Source organism: Entelurus aequoreus, linkage group LG10 (genome assembly GCF_033978785.1).
Source record: "Entelurus aequoreus isolate RoL-2023_Sb linkage group LG10, RoL_Eaeq_v1.1, whole genome shotgun sequence".
Classification (NCBI taxonomy): domain Eukaryota; kingdom Metazoa; phylum Chordata; class Actinopteri; order Syngnathiformes; family Syngnathidae; genus Entelurus; species Entelurus aequoreus.
In genome coordinates, this window is record NC_084740.1 from 80324277 (window position 1) to 80343686 (window position 19410).

Here is a 19410-nt window from a genome sequence, read left to right on the forward strand (position 1 = left end):
GGCCAAGTTTTGTGTGGGACCATTTTGAGCTAAGGAGCTGAAATCAAAGTAAATATAGCTACAGCACAAAGAGTATTAGATGAATGCAGTGATACATTAGCCTTCCCACCTTGCACTTGGCCCAGCGGTGGCAGCAGTGTCCCAGGGCGCTGGCCAGCAAAAGGCAGTAGCCGGACGAGGGCAGGTAGAGCACTCGCTCGGCAATGACGAAGCCCACCCTGAAGAAGAGGTTGCAGGCCGGCAGAAAGGGGACCACCAGCAGCACCAGGGACAAACTCAGAGTCCTTGTCAGGAGAGAGAGAAAACATATGGAAGTTTTAGGGCCAGATCTATTAAGATCCAAATACCACGCGCTAAACAGCGTGTGCAAAGAATGAAATTGCGTGTACTGTTAGTGGGCGTGTTCAGTCAGCTACAAACCCCGTTTCCATATGAGTTGGGAAATTGTGTTACATGTAAATATAAACGGAATACAATGATTTGCAAATCATTTTCAACCCATATTCAGTTGAATATGCTACAAAGACAACATATTTGATGTTCAAACTAATCAACATTTTTTTTTTTTTCCAAATAATCATTAAATTTAGAATTTGATGCCAGCAACACGTGACAAAGAAGTTGGGAAAGGTGGCAATAAATACTGATAAAGTTGAGGAATGCTCATCAAACACTTATTTGGAACATCCCACAGGTGAACAGGCAAATTGGGAACAGGTGGGTGCCATGATTGGGTATAAAAGTAGATTCCATGAAATGCTCAGTCATTCACAAACAAGGATGGGGCGAGGGTCACCACTTTGTCAACAAATGCCTGAGCAAATTTTTGAACAGTTTAAGAAAAACCTTTCTCAACCAGCTATTGCAAGGAATTTAGGGATTTCACCATCTACGCTCCGTAATATCATCAAAGGGTTCAGAGAATCTGGAGAAATCACTGCACATAAGCAGCTAAGCCCGTGACCTTCCATCCCTCAGGCTGTACTGCATCAACAAGCCACATCAGTGTGTAAAGGATATCACCACATGGGCTCAGGAACACTTCAGAAACCCACTGACTGTAACTACAGTTGGTCGCTACATCTGTAAGTGCAAGTTAAAACTCTCCTATGCAAGGCGAAAACCGTTTATCAACAACACCCAGAAACGCAGTCGGCTTCGCTGGGCCTGAGCCCATCTAAGATGGACTGATACAAAGTGGAAAAGTGTTCTGTGGTCTGACGAGTCCACATTTCAAATTGTTTTTGGAAACTGTGGACGTCGTCTCCTCCGGACCAAAGAGGAAAAGAACCATCCGTATTGTTATAGGTGCAAAGTGTAAAAGTCAGCATGTGTGATGGTATGGGGGTGTATTAGTGCCCAAGACATGGGTAACTTACACATCTGTGAAGGCACCGTTAATGCTGAAAGGTACATACAGCTTTTGGAGCAACATATGTTGCCATCCAAGCAACGTTACCATGGACGCCCCTGCTTATTTCAGCAAGACAATGCCAAGCCACGTGTTACATCAACGTGGCTTTATAGTAAAAGAGTGCGGGTACTAGACTGGCCTGCCTGTAGTCCAGACCTGTCTCCCATTGAAAATGTGTGGTGCATTAGGAAGCCTAAAATAGCACAAGGGAGACCCCCGGACTGTTGAACAACTTAAGCTGCACATCAAGCAAGAATGGGAAAGAATTCCACCTGAGAAGCTTAAAAATGTGTCTCCTCAGTTCCTAAACCTTTACTGAGTGTTGTTAAAAGGAAAGGCCATGTAACACAGTGGTGAACATGCCCTTTCCCAACTACTTTGGCACGTGTTGCAGCCATGAAATTCTAAGTTAATTATTATTTGCAAAAAAAAAATAAAGTTTATGAGTTTGAACATCAAATATGTTGTCTTTGTAGTGCATTCAACTGAATATGGCTTGAAAAGGATTTGCAAATCATTGTATTCCGTTTATATTTACATCTAACACAATTTCCCAACTCATATGGAAACGGGGTTTGTACTAAGATCCAAATACCACGCGCTAAACAGCGTGTGCAAGAATGAAATTGCGTGTGCTATTAGTGGGCGTGTTCAGTCATCTACTAACACTACAAGTACATTTGAAAAGTGGCGCAGACCGCCTTATTTAAATGAGGATTATGCATGTACTACGCGGCTTTCAACATGCTTCTGTCTATGTTTTGCTACGTTTTCAAACAATCAGCAGAAAATGCACAAGGCATTCCTCAAACAGGAAATATTTTGATAATATATCTTTCATATGAAAAAAAGAACGTCATTAAAAAATTGTCAGCAGACACCAAAATGCATCGATTGAATTTGTTTCAATCAGCCCCTTAAGTCATCCATAAAATGATATTGCTGAATAGACGATACGTCTAATGTTTTAATTTTTGACAGTCCACATATGTTGCCAAGCACAACGAGTACAAAGCTGCAGCGCAATTGCCGTGTACGTAGATGTGTCCATTTGCACATACTTTTCAGATGTGCTAAATAAAGACGCAAAATAGCGCTCGAAGTTGAGTTTTAAATAATCATATTTACATTGTGCGTTTTGATGATCAGCATATCTCCTGCATATTCATGAAGACAGACACGCTACATGGGCTGCGCTCTTTATTCTGCTCAATAAAAAGACGCAATGCTCTGCACAGAAGTTTAGTACATTATCTTTGCGTGTTCAACTTTTAGTAGATCATCCCCTTAGAGCAGTGGTTCTTAACCTTGTTGGAGGTACTGAACCCCACCAGTTTCAGATGCGCATTCACCCAACCCTTCTTTAGTGGAAAATAAAAAAATAAAAAAATTCACATTCAAGACAAAGTTGTATGTTTTTGGTATGGGGAACATATTCTAAGTAAAAAATACTTAATTTAGAGTTTTTTTGGACACTAAGGGAACATATTTTAAGTAACAAAGACTTAATTTAGAGTTATTTGGTTAGGGTTAGGGTTAAAGGGTTAGGGCCAGGGTTAGAAGGTTAGGGTTATAACAAGGCCATGCAGAATAAGGCATTAATAAGTACTTAATGATGACTAGTTAAGAGCCAATATGTTACTATTTTGCATGTTAATAAGCAACTAATTAATGGTGAATATGTTCCCCATACTAAAGTGTTACCATGTTTGATTACTGGTGCACAAAATGAACCGTGCATGAACATCACCTTGTTCAAAAAACAAAACCAACACAGTGCATAAACTCACAACAAATTACACACCTGCAAATCAGTCTGACTTCTGCTGTTGCCGTATCCGTAATACACCGATGTTTTTATTTACACGATGAGTCGGGTGTGTCTTGACCTCCGCCGAACCCCTGAGCCCGACTCACCGAACCCCTAGGGTTCCATCGAACCCAGGTTAAGAACCACTGCCTTAGACTGTAAGATTTGTTTAATATTACAGTGCTTGACCCTAAAAACACACATTTTATTTAAATAGGATAAGATCGGATTTTTCAAGTTGACAGAGTGTACCCTGTCTGCACCTGATTGCAGCTGGGATAGGCTCCAGCCCCCCCGCGACCCTGAGAGGGACAAGCGGTAGGAAATGGATGGATGGATGGATCTGATTTAATTTTCTTTAACCCAATAAAACAGTTGTCTTATTTAGTTTTGTATTTATTTTCAAAATATAACAATATTTTGGTAGAATTCAAATGTTTTTTTTTATAAACTCTCCATAATATGTATATATATATACCCACACACATATATACATATATCTATATATACATATATATGTATATTTATATGCATACCAAAAATCTGTTATATTAACAAGTATTAACATATATTTTTTTAATCGTTTTGCCATATTTTCAATTGTTGCTGCTTTTTGCTTAAGTGTTTACAGACTTTGAATGACTTTTAAAAAAAAATATATATATATATATATATATATATATATATATATATATATATATATATACATATATATATATATATACATACATACATATATATCAGTTCATGCTGACGACCAGCTAATGTTAATGTTTAATGTTTGTGTGGTTTGTATTTGATGTCAGTGATTCCCATGTTTGCAAACACATCGTCCGTGTCTGAACGGTGATTGGCGGAGAATGAGGAAGTGTTGTTGTGTGTCCGGCGGGGCAGCAAAGACTAAAGGAGACGAAAATCTTTTCATGGGAGGTAAAACCTGTTGTAATTGTGCCGTCTTTTGTTATCATAAGATTGGTAATAAAAGTTAAAAAATAGTGTCAGACTTTGTGTGATTTCTTCTATGGGCTACAATACATTACATTACTTTAATTAGTTTTCAAGTTAAAAAAAGCCCTTATTTTAAAGCTGTGGCGGTAATAAAAATGCCATGGCGCAGCGCCACATTCAATTACATTCAGGGGAAACCCTGCATATATATATATATATATATATATATATATATATATATATATATATATATATATATATATATATATATATATATATATATATATATTAGGGCTGCAACAACTAATCGATTCAATTCGATTATAAAAATAGTTGCCGATTAATTTAGTCATCGATTCGTTGGATCTATGCTATGCGCATGCGCAGAGGCTTTTTAATTTTAAAAAAAATGAATTTTTTTTTTTGTTTTTTTAAATAAACCTTTATTTATAAACTGCAACATGTACAAACAGCTGAGAAACAATAATCAAAATAAGTATGGTGCCAGTATGCTGTTTTTTTTCAATAAAATACTGGAAAGGATAGAAATGTAGTTCGTCTCTTTTATCCGATTATTAATCGATTAATCGAAGTAATAATCGACAGATTAATCGATTATCAAATTAATCGTTAGTTGCAGCCCTAATATATATATATATATATATATATATATATATATATATATATATATATATATATATATATATACATATATATATATATATATATATATATATATATATATATATATATATATATATATATATATATATATATATATATATATATACATACATACATACATACATATATATATATATATATATATATATATATATATATATATATATATATATATATATATATATATATATATATATATATATATATATATGTATATATATATATATATATTTTTTTTAAGTAATATAGAAAATATAATTATTAGTGGTCAATATTGATATCAGCAAAAAACAAGTTTGTTTGTAAAATCACAGATAGAAGCAGTCTTGCAATGTATTTACTTGTGCAAAACTGGACAGCAAGTTAACATCTAAATGTCACACAAACATCTAAATAAACACACATGGTTGGTCTTCTATTTTAGTCTAGTCATTTACAAAAGGTAAACATGGCAAGTTAAAGGCTACTGGGAGCTGCTCGCAGCTACACACCAGCTAAGTACACAATTTAGACATACGTACTTAATAAGAGTCCTTGATTGAACAACATTGCAGTCTAAACAGCACATTTCTAAAATATAAAAACAATTAAATATATTTTCACATTGCTTACATATACAAAGTCTCCAAGGCAGTATTAGAAAGTCTCCAGAAACAAACATGTCTGCATCATTTAACTTAATGCAGTCCTCAAATAGTAAATTGTAGTCTCCTTATGCATTGTAGTCTCCTTATGTTCTTTAGAACTATCATGTTAGATCAATCACCAGATTACTTTTACAAACACTTTTTAAAATCAACTAACACACATACTCATGACACTAGGAATGCCAGAAATGGCTATTTGGCACTTCCTGCTCCCAGGACTAATCTCCTCAAACATACAGTCATGTATAGATGTATATCATTCTGGAATCGGTTGCCATCTCACATTAATCTCTCACAAAGTAAATTGTCATTCAAGACAGCTTTGAAGATAGACCTATTGCAGCTGCCCACATGACGTGAATTTTTAATACTCGGTTTAACCAGCTTTTTTATCTTATGTTGTATTTTTCCTTTGTATAATGTTTGGGAATGCATGTATTCTTTGTATTTGTATTTTGCATGCTCCTATATGGACCCCAGGAAGACTAGCAGTCGCCTTGGCGTCAGCTAATGGGGATCCATTCAATAAACAATAAATAGCGGTGCATTGCCAGCGGGGGTGCGTGCGACCTCGGGGAACATGCTTTTTTTGCCGTACCAGAATATGATGAAGCGTATGTAGCGTTTGGCTTCACTTTAACCACAGTGGGAGACGAGAAAAGACCCGTGTGTTGTTTCCTTTAATGTTAATAAGCTTACAATTTTATGTAGATGTATAGTTATAACAATTTTATAGAAAAAATATACTATTTATAGTCACGGGCGAGAGTGTAATATTTTCTTTTTTTCTCGGGAAGGGCGTAACAGAAAATATTTGAGAAGCACTGACTTAATGTGTCATTATGAGTTTAACTTAATTCATTATTGTCGGCCAAAAAACATTTACCACTCCACTTCAATATAATATAAGACAGCATAAGTCGATTCCATGCTATTTAGGCACACTAAAACTACATAATTTTTTGTAAATATTAGGGATGTCCGATAATGGCTTTTTGCCGATATCCGATATTCCGATATTGTCCAACTCTTTAATTACCGATACCGATATCAACTGATACCGATATCAACCGATATATGCAGTCGTGGAATTAACACATTATTATGCCTAATTTGGACAACCATGTATGGTGAAGATAAGGTACTTTTTAAAAAAAATAATAAAATAAGATAACTAAATTAAAAACATTTTCTTGAATAAAAAAGAAAGTAAAACAATATAAAAACAGTTACATAGAAACTAGTAATTAATGAAAATGAGTAAAATTAACTGTTAAAGGTTAGTACTATTAGTGGACCAGCAGCACGCACAATCATGTGTGCTTACGGACTGTATCCCTTGCAGACTGTATTGATATATATTGATATATAATGTAGGAACCAGAATATTGATAACAGAAAGAAATGGGGGGAGGGAGGTTTTTTGGGTTGGTGCACTAATTGTAAGTGTATCTTGTGTTTTTTATGTTGATTTAATAAAAAATTAAAAAAATAAAAAAAAATAAAAAATAAAAACGATACAGATAATAAAAAAACCGATACCGATAATTTCCGATATTACATTTTAACGCATTTATCGGCCGATAATACCGGCAGGCCGATATTATCGGACATCCCTAGTAAATATACATAAAAAATACAGTGTGACACACTGTTAAGTATTAAAAACTGTGCAGAGAAAATTGTTGCACACACTGCAAAAACTGAAATCTAAGTAAGATGAAATATCTCAAATAAGGGTGATATTTGCTTATTTTCTGTCTGATAAGATCATTCTTCTACTTTTTTAAAGTAATCATTTATTACTCCTTATGCATGAAAAAAAAATCATGATGCCAAGCGCTTATCATTATGTCAAGATAATGGCACTAGTATTTACTTAATTTAAGAATATTTTTCAACATATTGAGCAAAAAGGTCTCTTTTTTTTCTACCAAGAAAAGTGCACTTGTTATTAGTGAGAATATACTTATTTTAAGCTATTTTTGGGTTCATTGAGGTTAGCTAATTTTACTTGTTTTGGAAAGTCTTGACAAGCCGATTTTTCTTGTTCTATTGGCAGATAATTTTGCTTAGTTCAAATAAAATACCTCTCATTTTTGTATTTTTTTGTTTTGTTTTTGAACACTGACTTTTTGCAGTGCAAACTACAGAGAAAACGGGGTGGGGGTCTCAGCTAAACAACCTAAATTCCTGCTACTAAACTATCATCATTTCTATCAGAGACTACAGTAGGATGTTTATTGGTCACACTGTATTCCCAATCATGCAGACTTCTAGACATGGAGCCCCAGGCGGTTCCACTCGCTTACCTCCTCCGCTGCCCGTCGGGCGAAGACAAGGCTTGGGCTACCAAGCCTATCAGGATGCACCAGAGAAGCAGCGGCCACACCATCCTCCAATCGTCGGCGGCCTTAATGAGCGGCACACAGCCCATGGACCAATCGAAGCACAGCCACCAGGGACACAGCAGCAGCCAGCCATTCAGGGCGTAGTAGTAATTATAGTTGACCACCTGTCAATCCCACACAAGACGGCAGGAATGAGGAGAGGATGAGGATTAGATATGTGAGGATGTTTTAGCCAACATGGTTTGCTATTTTAGTAACAATTTCAAAGAGGAGGAACAAGAATAGAGAGATCGATACACCTCCCACGTAAAGGCAGCGCTCAGAGGACACCATCCAATCCCAGAGCCCCAGGGCAGAAGAATAAGGGCTAAGCTGACACCCCGGGGGGTCGGATGCCAAGCTCAGACCCCAAATATTCCACCACAACACCACCAGACGCCCTCCCAACCCTGGGCCACAAGCGGCCCTTCATCAACCAAGCCGCAGGTACCAGGCACCGCACCTGCAGGGAGGGCCCCATCCGAAGGCCACTGAAGGGGGGGGCATGCAGCAGAGGGGGTTAGCCAGAGAAAAGGGGGCAAGGGAATGGAAGGCAAGAGGTGCCAGGAAGGGGGGGTGAACAAGTGTCAGATGGGTGCCCAACCTCCACCCCACAATAAACTCCAATAATAAACATGTTAGATCAGGCCTGGGCAATTATTTTGACTCGGGGGCCAAATTTAGAGAAAAAAATGTGTCTGGGGGCCAGTATATCTATTTTTAGGAAAACTAATACAAAATCTCACAATAAAGTCTGATTGAATGCTAAAAATGTTATGACAGACCGCCTTAAAAACGGAATGGAATTTTATGTTTTTCTATGAACGATAAAACCCTGAATATTGACAACATATGAACGTCACACCCGTTTTCAATCGACATATTTCACAACCAAGCCAAATGCAACAAAAATGCAACAAACACAGCAAAATATGAATATGAAGGGTAAAAAAAACAAAAAACATCTACAATCTGATATATCACAAAGCTTGTGGAATTAAATTATGGAATGGATAAGTAAAGAAGTTAAAAATTGTACTGACATGATCCAGTTTAAGAGGTTGTTTAAATGAATAGTGCTTACAAAGTACAAAGAAGAAGAATTATGAGAAAAACTTCCAACCTTATTGAAAATATTCGTCATCTCAGTATGTTAATAATGACTGAATTAATTAATTACATATTACAAACTGTTGTATATACTAATTCATAGATGTTATTTTATTATATAAAAAGGTCAGTAAATGATTTTATATCATTGTAAATGCTTTGAAGTGGGAAAGGGGTAGGATTAAATAAGCTTTGCTTCTTCCTACTCCTTTTCGGGGATGTAAATGAAATGATATGAAATTGTGTGATGTATTATGATGTAAATGTGTTCATGTTCGAAATAAACTAAAAGAAAAAAAGAAAGAAAGAAAGAAAGAAAACTTTCTTGTAAAAATCTCCTTCCGCGCCTGTCCCTGACACCCGCATTTCAGGCTGGCCGCTCTTGAAACACTCTGTGGAAACGCTCCCCACCCACACTGCTTGGTGCCTCGTCTGACCTGCTGTGACGTAGATTACCATAGTAACTAGTAGGGTTGTACGGTATACAGGTATTAGTATAGTACCGCAATACTAATTACCGTAATTTCCGGACTATAAGCCGCTACTTTTTCCCCTTGTTCTGGTCCCTGCGGCTTATACAAGGGTGCGGCTTATATACGGCCTGTTCTTATTAATAAATTATTAATAAATGGGACTCTTTGCGTTCCCAAACAGTCATCTCTGTCCCGACAATCCCCTCCGTGGTAGCAGGAACCCCTATATACTACGGTAATTACACATCAAAACCCTGCGGCTTATAGTCGGGTGCGGCTTATATATGGAGCAATCTGTATTTTCCCCTAAATTTAGCTGGTGCGGCTTATAGTCAGGTGCGGCTTATAGTCCGGAAATTACGGTAATCATATTCGGTACCATACCGCCTCTGAGAAGTACCGGTCCGCCACACCCTAAGATTTTTTGTTAAAATAAAGCCAATAATAGAATTTTTTCTGGTCCCCTTTATTTGGAAAAGTATCGAAAGTACCGAAAAGTATCGAAATAATATTGGTATCAGGACAACACTAGTCACTAAAATATCATGCAAAAGCGCAGATTCCAACCATTGAAATACGTTGTATAGTTCAAAACTTATGGTAATTAGAAAACATCACTGCACATCATGATGGCAGCTTAAGTTCCCATCTTAAAGATCTAAAAAAAATTTTGGGGAATGTTCTGCGGGCCAGATTGAAAAGCTTAAAGGCCTACTGAAATGAAATGTTCTTATTTAAACGGGAATAGCAGATCCATTCTATGTGTCATACTTGCTCATTTTGCGATATCGCCATATTTTTGCTGAAAGGATTTAGTAGAGAACATCGACGATAAAGTTTGCAACTTTTGGTCGCTGATAAAAAAGCCTTGCCTGTACCGGAAGTAGCGTGACGTCACAGGTTATTATTATTATTAGCCTTTATTTAACCAGGTAAAATCCCATTGAGATCAAAGATCTCTTTTCCAAGGGAGACCTGGCCAAGAGGGCAGCAGCAAGGTTACATTAAAAACAGTAAACAAATACATAAAACATCACATTTACGACATTAAAACTTGCTCACATAACACATGTGCATACAGACAAGGTAGACTGCAGTCCTTTCACAGAAGCTTTAAACTCATTAAACGTAACAAGGGTTTGAAGTTTAATATTCGATTGTAGGTTATTCCAAGCCTTCGCTGCTGAAAACCTAAATGCTTTCTTGCCCAGTTCAGTTCTTACTTTGGGGACGACAAATTGCAGAACATTAATTGAACAAAGATTGTGACTTCCTTGTTTCTTTGTTAAAAGACAAGACAGATAAGATGGAGTGATACCCAGAATGGTTTTGTAGATGAAAACATACCAATGATTGGTATGTTGTGGAGCGCCTCACATCTGCACATTGTTTACAATCATGGCCACCAGCCGCGTGAGCGATTCGGACCGAGAAAGCGACGATTACCCCATTAATTTGAGCGAGGATGAAAGATTCGTGGATGAGGAAAGTGAGAGTGAAGGATTAGAGGGCAGTGGAAGCGATTCAGATAGGGAAGATGCTGTGAGAGGCGGGTGGGACCTGATATTCAGCTGGGAATGACTACAACAGTAAATAAACACAAGACATATATATACTCTATTAGCCACAACACAACCAGGCTTATATTTAATATGCCACAAATTAATCCCGCATAACAAACACCTCCCCCCTCCCGTCCATATAACCAACCAATACAACTCAAACACCCGCACAACACACTCAATCCCACAGCCCAAAGTACCGTTCGCCCCCGTAAAGTTCATACAGCACATATATTTCCCCAAAGTTACGTACGTGACATGCACATAGCGGCACGCACGGACGGGCAAGCGATCAAATGTCTGGAAGCCAAAGCTGTACTCACGGTAGCGCGTATCCAACTCAAAGTCCTCCTGGTTGTGTTGCTGCAGCCAGCCGCTAATACACCGATCCCACCTACAGCTTTCTTCTTTGCTGTCTTCATTGTTCATTAAACAAATTGCAAAAGATTCACCAACACAGATGTCCAGAATACTGCGTAATTTTGCGATGAAAACAGACGACTTAATAGCTGGCCACAATTAGAGATGTCCGATAATATCGGTCTGCCGATATTATCGGCCGATAAATGCGTTAAAATGTAATATCGGAAATTATCGGTATCGTTTTTATTATTATCAGTATCGTTTTTGTTTTTTTTTGTTTTTTTTAATTAAATCCACATAAAAAACACAAGATACACTTACAATTAGTGCACCAACCCAAAAAACCACCCTCCCCCATTTACACTCATTCACACAAAAGGGTTGTTTCTTTCTGTTATTAATATTCTGCTTCCTACATTATATATCAATATATATCAAAACAGTCTGCACGGGATACAGTCCGTAAGCACACATGATTGTGCGTGCTGCTGCTCCACTAATAGTACTAACCTTTAACAGTTAATTTTACAAATTTTCATTAATTACTAGTTTCTATGTAACTGTTTTTATATTGTTGTACTTTCTTTTTTATTCAAGAAAATGTTTTTAATTTATTTATCTTATTTTATTTGATTCATTTTTTTAAAAAGTACCTTATCTTCACCACACCTGGTTGTCCAAATTAGGCATAATAATGTGTTGATTCCACGACTGTATATATCGGTTGATATCGGTATCGGTTGATATCGGTATCGGTAATTAAAGAGTTGGACAATATCGGCAAAAAGCCATTATCGGACATCCCTAGCCACAATGGTGTCCCAATATGTCCGCACAATCCGTGACGTCACGCGCAAACGTCATCATACCGAGACGTTTTCAGCAGAATATTTCGCGGGAAATTTAAAATTGCACTTTACTAATCTAACCCGGCCGTATTGGCATGTGCTGCAATGTTAAGATTTCATCATTGATATATAAACTATCAGACTGCGTGGTCGGTAGTAGTGGCTTTCAGTAGGCCTTAAACGGGCCGCATGTGGCCCCCCGGGCCTTAATTTGCCCAGGTCTGTGTTAGATGAATATGTGTTTGTCAGGACTGCTTTGATTGGATTGGGCTCCTCCTTCAAAAAGGTCCTCTCACTCTGAGAAACACGCTCTCCGCAAACGAGGCGGGGTTGTCCACTTCAGTGAACGCCGGCGGCCCAGTTCCCATGATCCTCCAGCGGGCGTAGAGCATGAGGAGGCCGCCCAGAGCCAGCAGGGCCAATCGCGACAGCAGGCCGCTCCGCAGCGTGTGGCGTGCCTGTCACACAACATCACATACATCATATACAGTACGTACGTGCACGTGCATACGTTGCACGCGAGCGCGTCTGACTCTAATTATCGCGGCTTTGCATACGCAATGTATGTGATGTGACGTTAATCGTACGGGGGGGAGCGCATCATTTATGACAAGAGGGAGGGCTGTGGTGGTGGGGGGAGGGGTTACTGTAACTCACATCAAGTGGGGTCTTCCTGAGGAGTAGCCTCTGGCTCAGTTCATACACGTCAACATTACAGATGACCAGGACGTCAAAAGCTGCGTTTACACCCTGGAGGAAAACCAAGAGGTGACGATCATATAGGTCAACAACAAAAGGAGGCATTAGCTCATATCACTGTATTAGGGCACCGCGACAGGAAGTGGAAATGGAGCTAACAACTCTTCGAGGAAGACATTCTCCCCTTACTCACCATTGTGTATTATACTCAATGGTTAACTGGACATCTTTATGTGCTCGACGCCTCAATCATTGGTATGTTTTCATCTACAAAACCATTCTGGGTATCACTCCATCTTATCTGTCTTGTCTTTTAACAAAGAAACAAGGAAGTCACAATCTTCGTTCAATTAATGTTCTGCAATTTGTCGTCCCCAAAGTAAGAACTGAACTGGGCAAGAAAGCATTTAGGTTTTCAGCAGCGAAGGCTTGGAATAACCTACAATCGAATATTAAACTTCAAACCCTTGTTACGTTTAATGAGTTTAAAGCTTCTGTGAAAGGACTGCAGTCTACCTTGTCTGTATGCACATGTGTCATGTGAGCAAGTTTTAATGTCGTAAATGTGATGTTTTATGTATTTGTTTACTGTTTTTAATGTAACCTTGCTGCTGCCCTCTTGGCCAGGTCTCCCTTGGAAAAGAGATCTTTGATCTCATTGGGATTTTACCTGGTTAAATAAAGGCTAATAATAATAATTCTCGACAGGATGTATCCGTGTTGCTCGTCTTTTTTTAGGACAATTAATTATGTTCATGTCTGATATATTATGTCAGTTTATAAGCGGGAAAAAAGCTATCACCCCACCACTTTTCATAAAAATACATCAGTCAACGACAGACGAGAGAGATAGTCCGAAGTCCAGGCATGTGAGCACCCTTTGAGGAAAACCGAGGAAAAAAAGAGGAACATTTCTATCGGCACAAAGTGCTGCCAAGCAAACCCCGAAAGAACATTTTGAAAATCAAAACTACATTTTCTGCGACTGGGTGCATTTTACCTTTAGATTTATTCTAATCTACCAACCTCTTTTGGTCGTCTTTTTGACACTTACATGTACCATGTGCTGCGATGAGGTGGCGACTTGTCCAGGGTGTACCCTGCCTTCCGCCCCAATGCAGCTGAGATAAGTCTCCAGCACCCCCCGCCACCCCAAAAGGGACAAGCGGTAGAAAATGGATGGATGGATGTACCACTAAATATTTTGGGTATTTTTAGTAGATAATTCACTAACATTATTATCAAAGAACTCAAAAATGTTATCCCATTTGGCAACCCTGTCCTATAGCCACACCCCAGTGTTGTGACCTTGGTTTACATCCGGCATGTAAAAAATACACCTTCTTGCTGGCTACTAATAAATACTCTAGAACAGTGGTTCTTAACCTGGGTTCGATCGAACCCTAGGGGTTCGGTGAGTTGGGCTCAGGGGTTCGGTGGAGGTTAAGACACACCCGACTCATCGTGTAAATACAAACTTCTCCCTATCGGCGTATTACAGATACGGCAAAAGCAGAAGTCAGACTGATTTGCAGGTGTGTCATTTGTTGTGTGTTGGTTTTGTTGTTTGAACAAGGTGATGTTCATGCACGGTCCATTTTGTGCACCAGTAAAAAAACATGGTAACACTTTAGTACGGGGAACATATTCACCATTAATTAGTTGCTTATTAACATGCAAATTAGTAACATATTGGCTCTTAACTAGTCATTATTAAGTACCGTAATTTCCGGACTATAAGCCGCTACTTTTTCCCCTCGTTCTGGTCCCTGCGGCTTATACAAGGGTGCGGCTTATTTACGGCCTGTTCTTCTCCGACACCGACGAAGAGGATTTCGGTGGTTTTAGTACGCAGGAGGAAGACGATGGCACAATGATTAAAGACTGACTTTTCATATAGGCTGGTTATTTTGATAACGTACAGGCGAGCACTTTGTATTACTTTGCACCGTTGTATTATTTGGACTCTGCACGAATGCTGTTCGCCATGTCAAAGATGTGAAAGTTTGATTGAATGATTAAAAGATTTATTGTTAATAAATGGGACGCTTTGCGTTCCCAAACAGTCATCTCTGTCCCGACAATCCCCTCCGTGGTAGCAGGAACTCCTGTATACTACGGTAATTACACATCAAAACCCTACGGCTTATAGTCGGGTGCGGCTTATATATGGAGCAATCTGTATTTTCCCCTAAATTTAGCTGGTGCGGCTTATAGTCCGGAAATTACGGTACTTATTAATGCCTTATTCGGCATGGCCTTATTATAACCCTAACCCTCTAACCCTAACCAAATAAGTCTTTGTTACTTAGAATATGTTCCTCATACTAAAGTGTTACCAAAAACATAACTTTGTCTTGAATTTGAAAAAAATATATATTTTTTTTTTTCACTAAAGAAGGGTTCGGTGAATGCGCATATGAAACTGGTGGGGTTCGGTACCTCCAACAAGGTTAAGAACCACTGCTCTAGAACTACAACAGGTTAGCAACTAATAGTGTTCGGACTGTAATCATCCAAATATGATGAGCAGTAAAGTAGAAAGTAGATCGCTGTGGCTCGGAGAGCGAACACGGGCGACAACAAGATAGCTCGCTAGATGATGCTAACTAGCGAGCTTGTTTGGCGCCCCGATCGTCTCCCGGTCCTGCAATTCTGTGCGGCGTTACGGCAAGAGGAAGAGCGAGAACCCACGGCTGAGGCAACCGTTCAACAAATTTTGTTTAGATGATTTTAAAATGTTTAATTTAAGAAAGCCTGAAATTATATTTTGACGCAAAAATTAAAAGGTTTTGAAACGCGGATTTCTACGTTTTCGCGAACATTTCCCATGCCTGTAAGTTTGAGGATATAGCTAATCCAGTAAAATAGCCTGCGGGGCTTGTTCTTCAACAATCTCTTCCAGGCATGCCTTCAAGAGCCTTGCTTTACGATATGATATGTGAATAGAAACCTACAGAAGAAAAAATCCTGCAAGATTAAAAACCCCAAATTGTCCAGTAAGTCTTTTTCTTGATGAATAATGTTTTAGGGGCAACTTAAGGTTTAAGGCTAGGTTTTTTTTAATTATTTTTTTAAAATGTGGTACAGTGAGCTTCCCCTCCGAGATCAAAATACAGCTACGTACATTCCATCACAACATTTTGCTTTTTAACACAACTGAAGTTAGCTTAGCAGATTTTCTTGATTTTCCTCTAGCTCCTGCACCACCCTTTTAGCAACTTTTATTTATTTATTTTATTTTATTTATTTATTTACAGACAGACATAGTTTTGTATTTCATTATTGTTTCTTTTGTTAATATCAGAGTCCGTTCGGCAAAAAGGGTCATCCCGAGAAGCACACAGCTTATGGACAGGGACCCACAGTTAAAATATACATCATCATATAATATACAAAATACAGTACAATACAATACATTTCAAAATATCCATTTACAATTTCATTTATAAATAAAAAAGGAATCTTTAAATCCACCAAATCAGTCTCAATATCCTATTATTCAAATTTGATTAAAAGGTTGCATCTTGAAGATCTGCGATAATCTCATCATACATACAGAGGTCAAGACCAAAAGGTCTCATAAAAACTCAAAATGGAAGGCCCATCTGACACTTTACAAACCCCCCTGATCTTGCCCAGCCTTGTGAGTAATTATTTAAAGTGTGTGTAACATTTTTGTCTATTTTTTATATTTTAATGTGCCGCTGGAGAAAGCAGACTTAAGCTTTTCCATCGATTTATAAAATAAAACCTGAATGTTTCTTTCCTATGGAAAGTCAAATGGGGCAAAATTAAATAGACAACAATATTTATATAAATGTGTCAATGGTTAATTATGATTGGAATTAAATACATACATGTGTCATAAATTACATTATGTAAAAGTATATTTAACTGTAATTTATGATTTTTATATTTAATCATCCATCATTTAATAATTAAATTATTGATTTTATAATTTTGTTAGTTATTTAATGATTTATTTAAATATTTTATAAATCCGTGTGTCAGCGTTTCATGAATTTATTTTATCCGTCAAACTTACCTACTTGATTTCAAGATTAATTTTTTTCTCTATTTAATTATCTATTTCATGATTTAATCAAGTAATGCAAGAACCTGTGAATGAATTTATTTTACCTGCCAAACTCAGTCAATGTCAAATATTAGCTTTTTTGAAATTTGATGCCTGCAACATGTTTCAAAAAAGCTGGAACAAGTGGCAAAAAAACGTGCCAACTTCACTGGTTTTGGGTTTTGCAATCAAATCAAGAAAAAACTAAATCATTTATAATGAATTCAATCATTAAAAAATTAGTTAAATATTGAAATAATTAGTTAAATGAATAAATACATGTTCTGTTACATGAAACAATCTAATGACATAATTAATTTCACATTGAAGTATTTTTTTAAATATGTATTTATTTGTGTCCCACTTGACCCTGTATACTGCCACAGCTGCAGTATGTTTTGTTCTAACGCAGGGGTGTCCAAAGTGCGGCCCGGGGGCCATTTGCGGCCCGCAGGTCATTTTTTAACGGCCCCACGGCACATTTTAAAAATACGATTGAAAAAAATTAAAAACATAAAAAGTGGTATAAAAGAGCAAACAAGTGAAATGTAACAAGAAAATGTTGCAATGCTTACTCTAATAACACTAAGCTGTCATGCAGGCTGTTTCTTTCTTTAAAAAATAATAATGAATCAAATCAATGTCATTATGAATTATTGACCTATCCAAGGCTCCAATTACGTCACATTAGATATTCCACTTTGAGATATTTTTTGGGGAAAATGTTGCATATTTTGTGTTCGCCATATAAAAAACTGAGCTATTTTTTTCAAGAAGGGCCTCAAACAAACAAACAAAAAACATAAACAACAATAAAACTTATAATTGACGGATAGATCTGAAGGTGACCTCGAGATTATTGTGTTCAAAGTAAACAGTAAAAAAATATATAATTTATTTTTTAACACTTTAATGAGTAGGACCCTTTTGGATCCCCAATAATTTTAGTGTAATTTGTTTTTAAGTGCCATTGCTTAAAAAATAATAATGAATTAAAATCAACGGTGTTATGAGTTATTGACCTTTTTAAGGCACCAATTATTATATAATCTCAAATATTCCACTTGAAAATTTTATTGGGTGAAAATATTGCATATTTTGTATTTTTTCCATTAAAAAATGGGTTTTCACAAAGAGCATACAACTTTAATCTTTAAAAACGTTATATCGACAGATAGACCTAATGTTGATCTAGAGATTTAAAACTTGAATAATAATAAAAATAATAATACTGAATAATGACACATTTTTTATATTTTTTTGACCAAAACCCTATGGGGTCCCCGGGATCAAGCTTGAGTGGAGGCCTAAATGTATATTTTTTATACATATATTGTATTGGTTTTTGAAGAAAAAAAATATCAAAATGGCCCCCGCTTGCTTTGATTTTTCAGTGTGCGGCCCTCAGTGGAAAAAGTTTGGACACCCCTGGCCCATTAATCTGCCAAAGAATGATTAAAAACTGCACCTAATTATCAAAAACTTGCTTGTGGAGATGAAAGAAGATTTCTTACCAAGACGGTGATGCCTTGCTCTTTACAAAGCATGGCGGCGGCACACAGCGAGAGGCTGACCACAATCCAACGCATGGAGAAGCCGCCATCTTTGTCCACGCCTGAAAGTAAAAACAAAAAGAGAAGAGAAAAAAGGAGGTGTGATTGGATAAATGCCCTGCACTTACCAGTGTTGAAGGCTTTGCAGTAGGTGAGGAAGGAAAGCTGGAAGAAGAGCGCACACAGCAGGTCCGCTCGACCGACGACGCCCGCCACCTTTTTTGGACAATACGGAAGATTTAAAATTGTTTTTAAGCAGATCCATTAAACATATGCTGCACTTACAAAAGCACATATATACAGTGAGTCTAATTAAATAGACATGTACATACAGTCCTTTTTGTGCAGATCCAGGTAAATTGTTTTAATGACCTTTAACATATTAAGAATATTTTTTATTAACATTGTGAAATTTACAGGCATGTTTTAAATACTGGGATTAATTTTGAGCAACAAATTAAGGACAAAGGTGTCTTGAGGGGTAAAAAGTAAATGTGCATCAGTGTTTCCCACACATTCATTTATATGTGGCGGCCCGCCACAAAAGAATTACGTCCGCCACAAATAAAAATAATAAGAAAATAAAATAAAAATTATTATTATTATTTTTTTTTTTTTTTGTCCTGTCCAGCTTCTCAGGCAAATCATATAGTTGATGTAGATGCCCATATAGGCTGTTCAGATTTACTTTACAAAAGAGAAGTGTAGGATACTTCTCTTCTTGCCTTATTTGTATTTGACCACTACTGTTTTCTGTTTATTTGTTACTGACTGTGGCAGGACACCTCTGCCTCTGTTTCACTTTATGTTGCTGGTAAATAATATGGTTGT

The 19410-nt window shown here is 37.3% G+C and overlaps 1 protein-coding gene across 5 annotated transcripts in view; it reads right to left on the reverse strand.

Moving 5' to 3' along the window:
• Positions 1-19410, reverse strand: part of LOC133658129 (protein O-mannosyl-transferase TMTC4-like) — a 65242-nt gene that overhangs the window by 15003 nt on the left and 30829 nt on the right. For all 5 annotated transcript variants that reach the window (XM_062059767.1, XM_062059765.1, XM_062059764.1 and 2 more), the window contains 6 exons: positions 18708-18795; positions 18541-18641; positions 12907-12999; positions 12546-12707; positions 7816-8018; positions 110-284 (listed from right to left, as the gene is read on the reverse strand). In XM_062059767.1, the coding sequence (XP_061915751.1) occupies positions 110-284; positions 7816-8018; positions 12546-12707; positions 12907-12999; positions 18541-18641; positions 18708-18795 (822 nt within the window). The remainder of the gene's footprint in view (positions 1-109; positions 285-7815; positions 8019-12545; positions 12708-12906; positions 13000-18540; positions 18642-18707; positions 18796-19410) is intronic.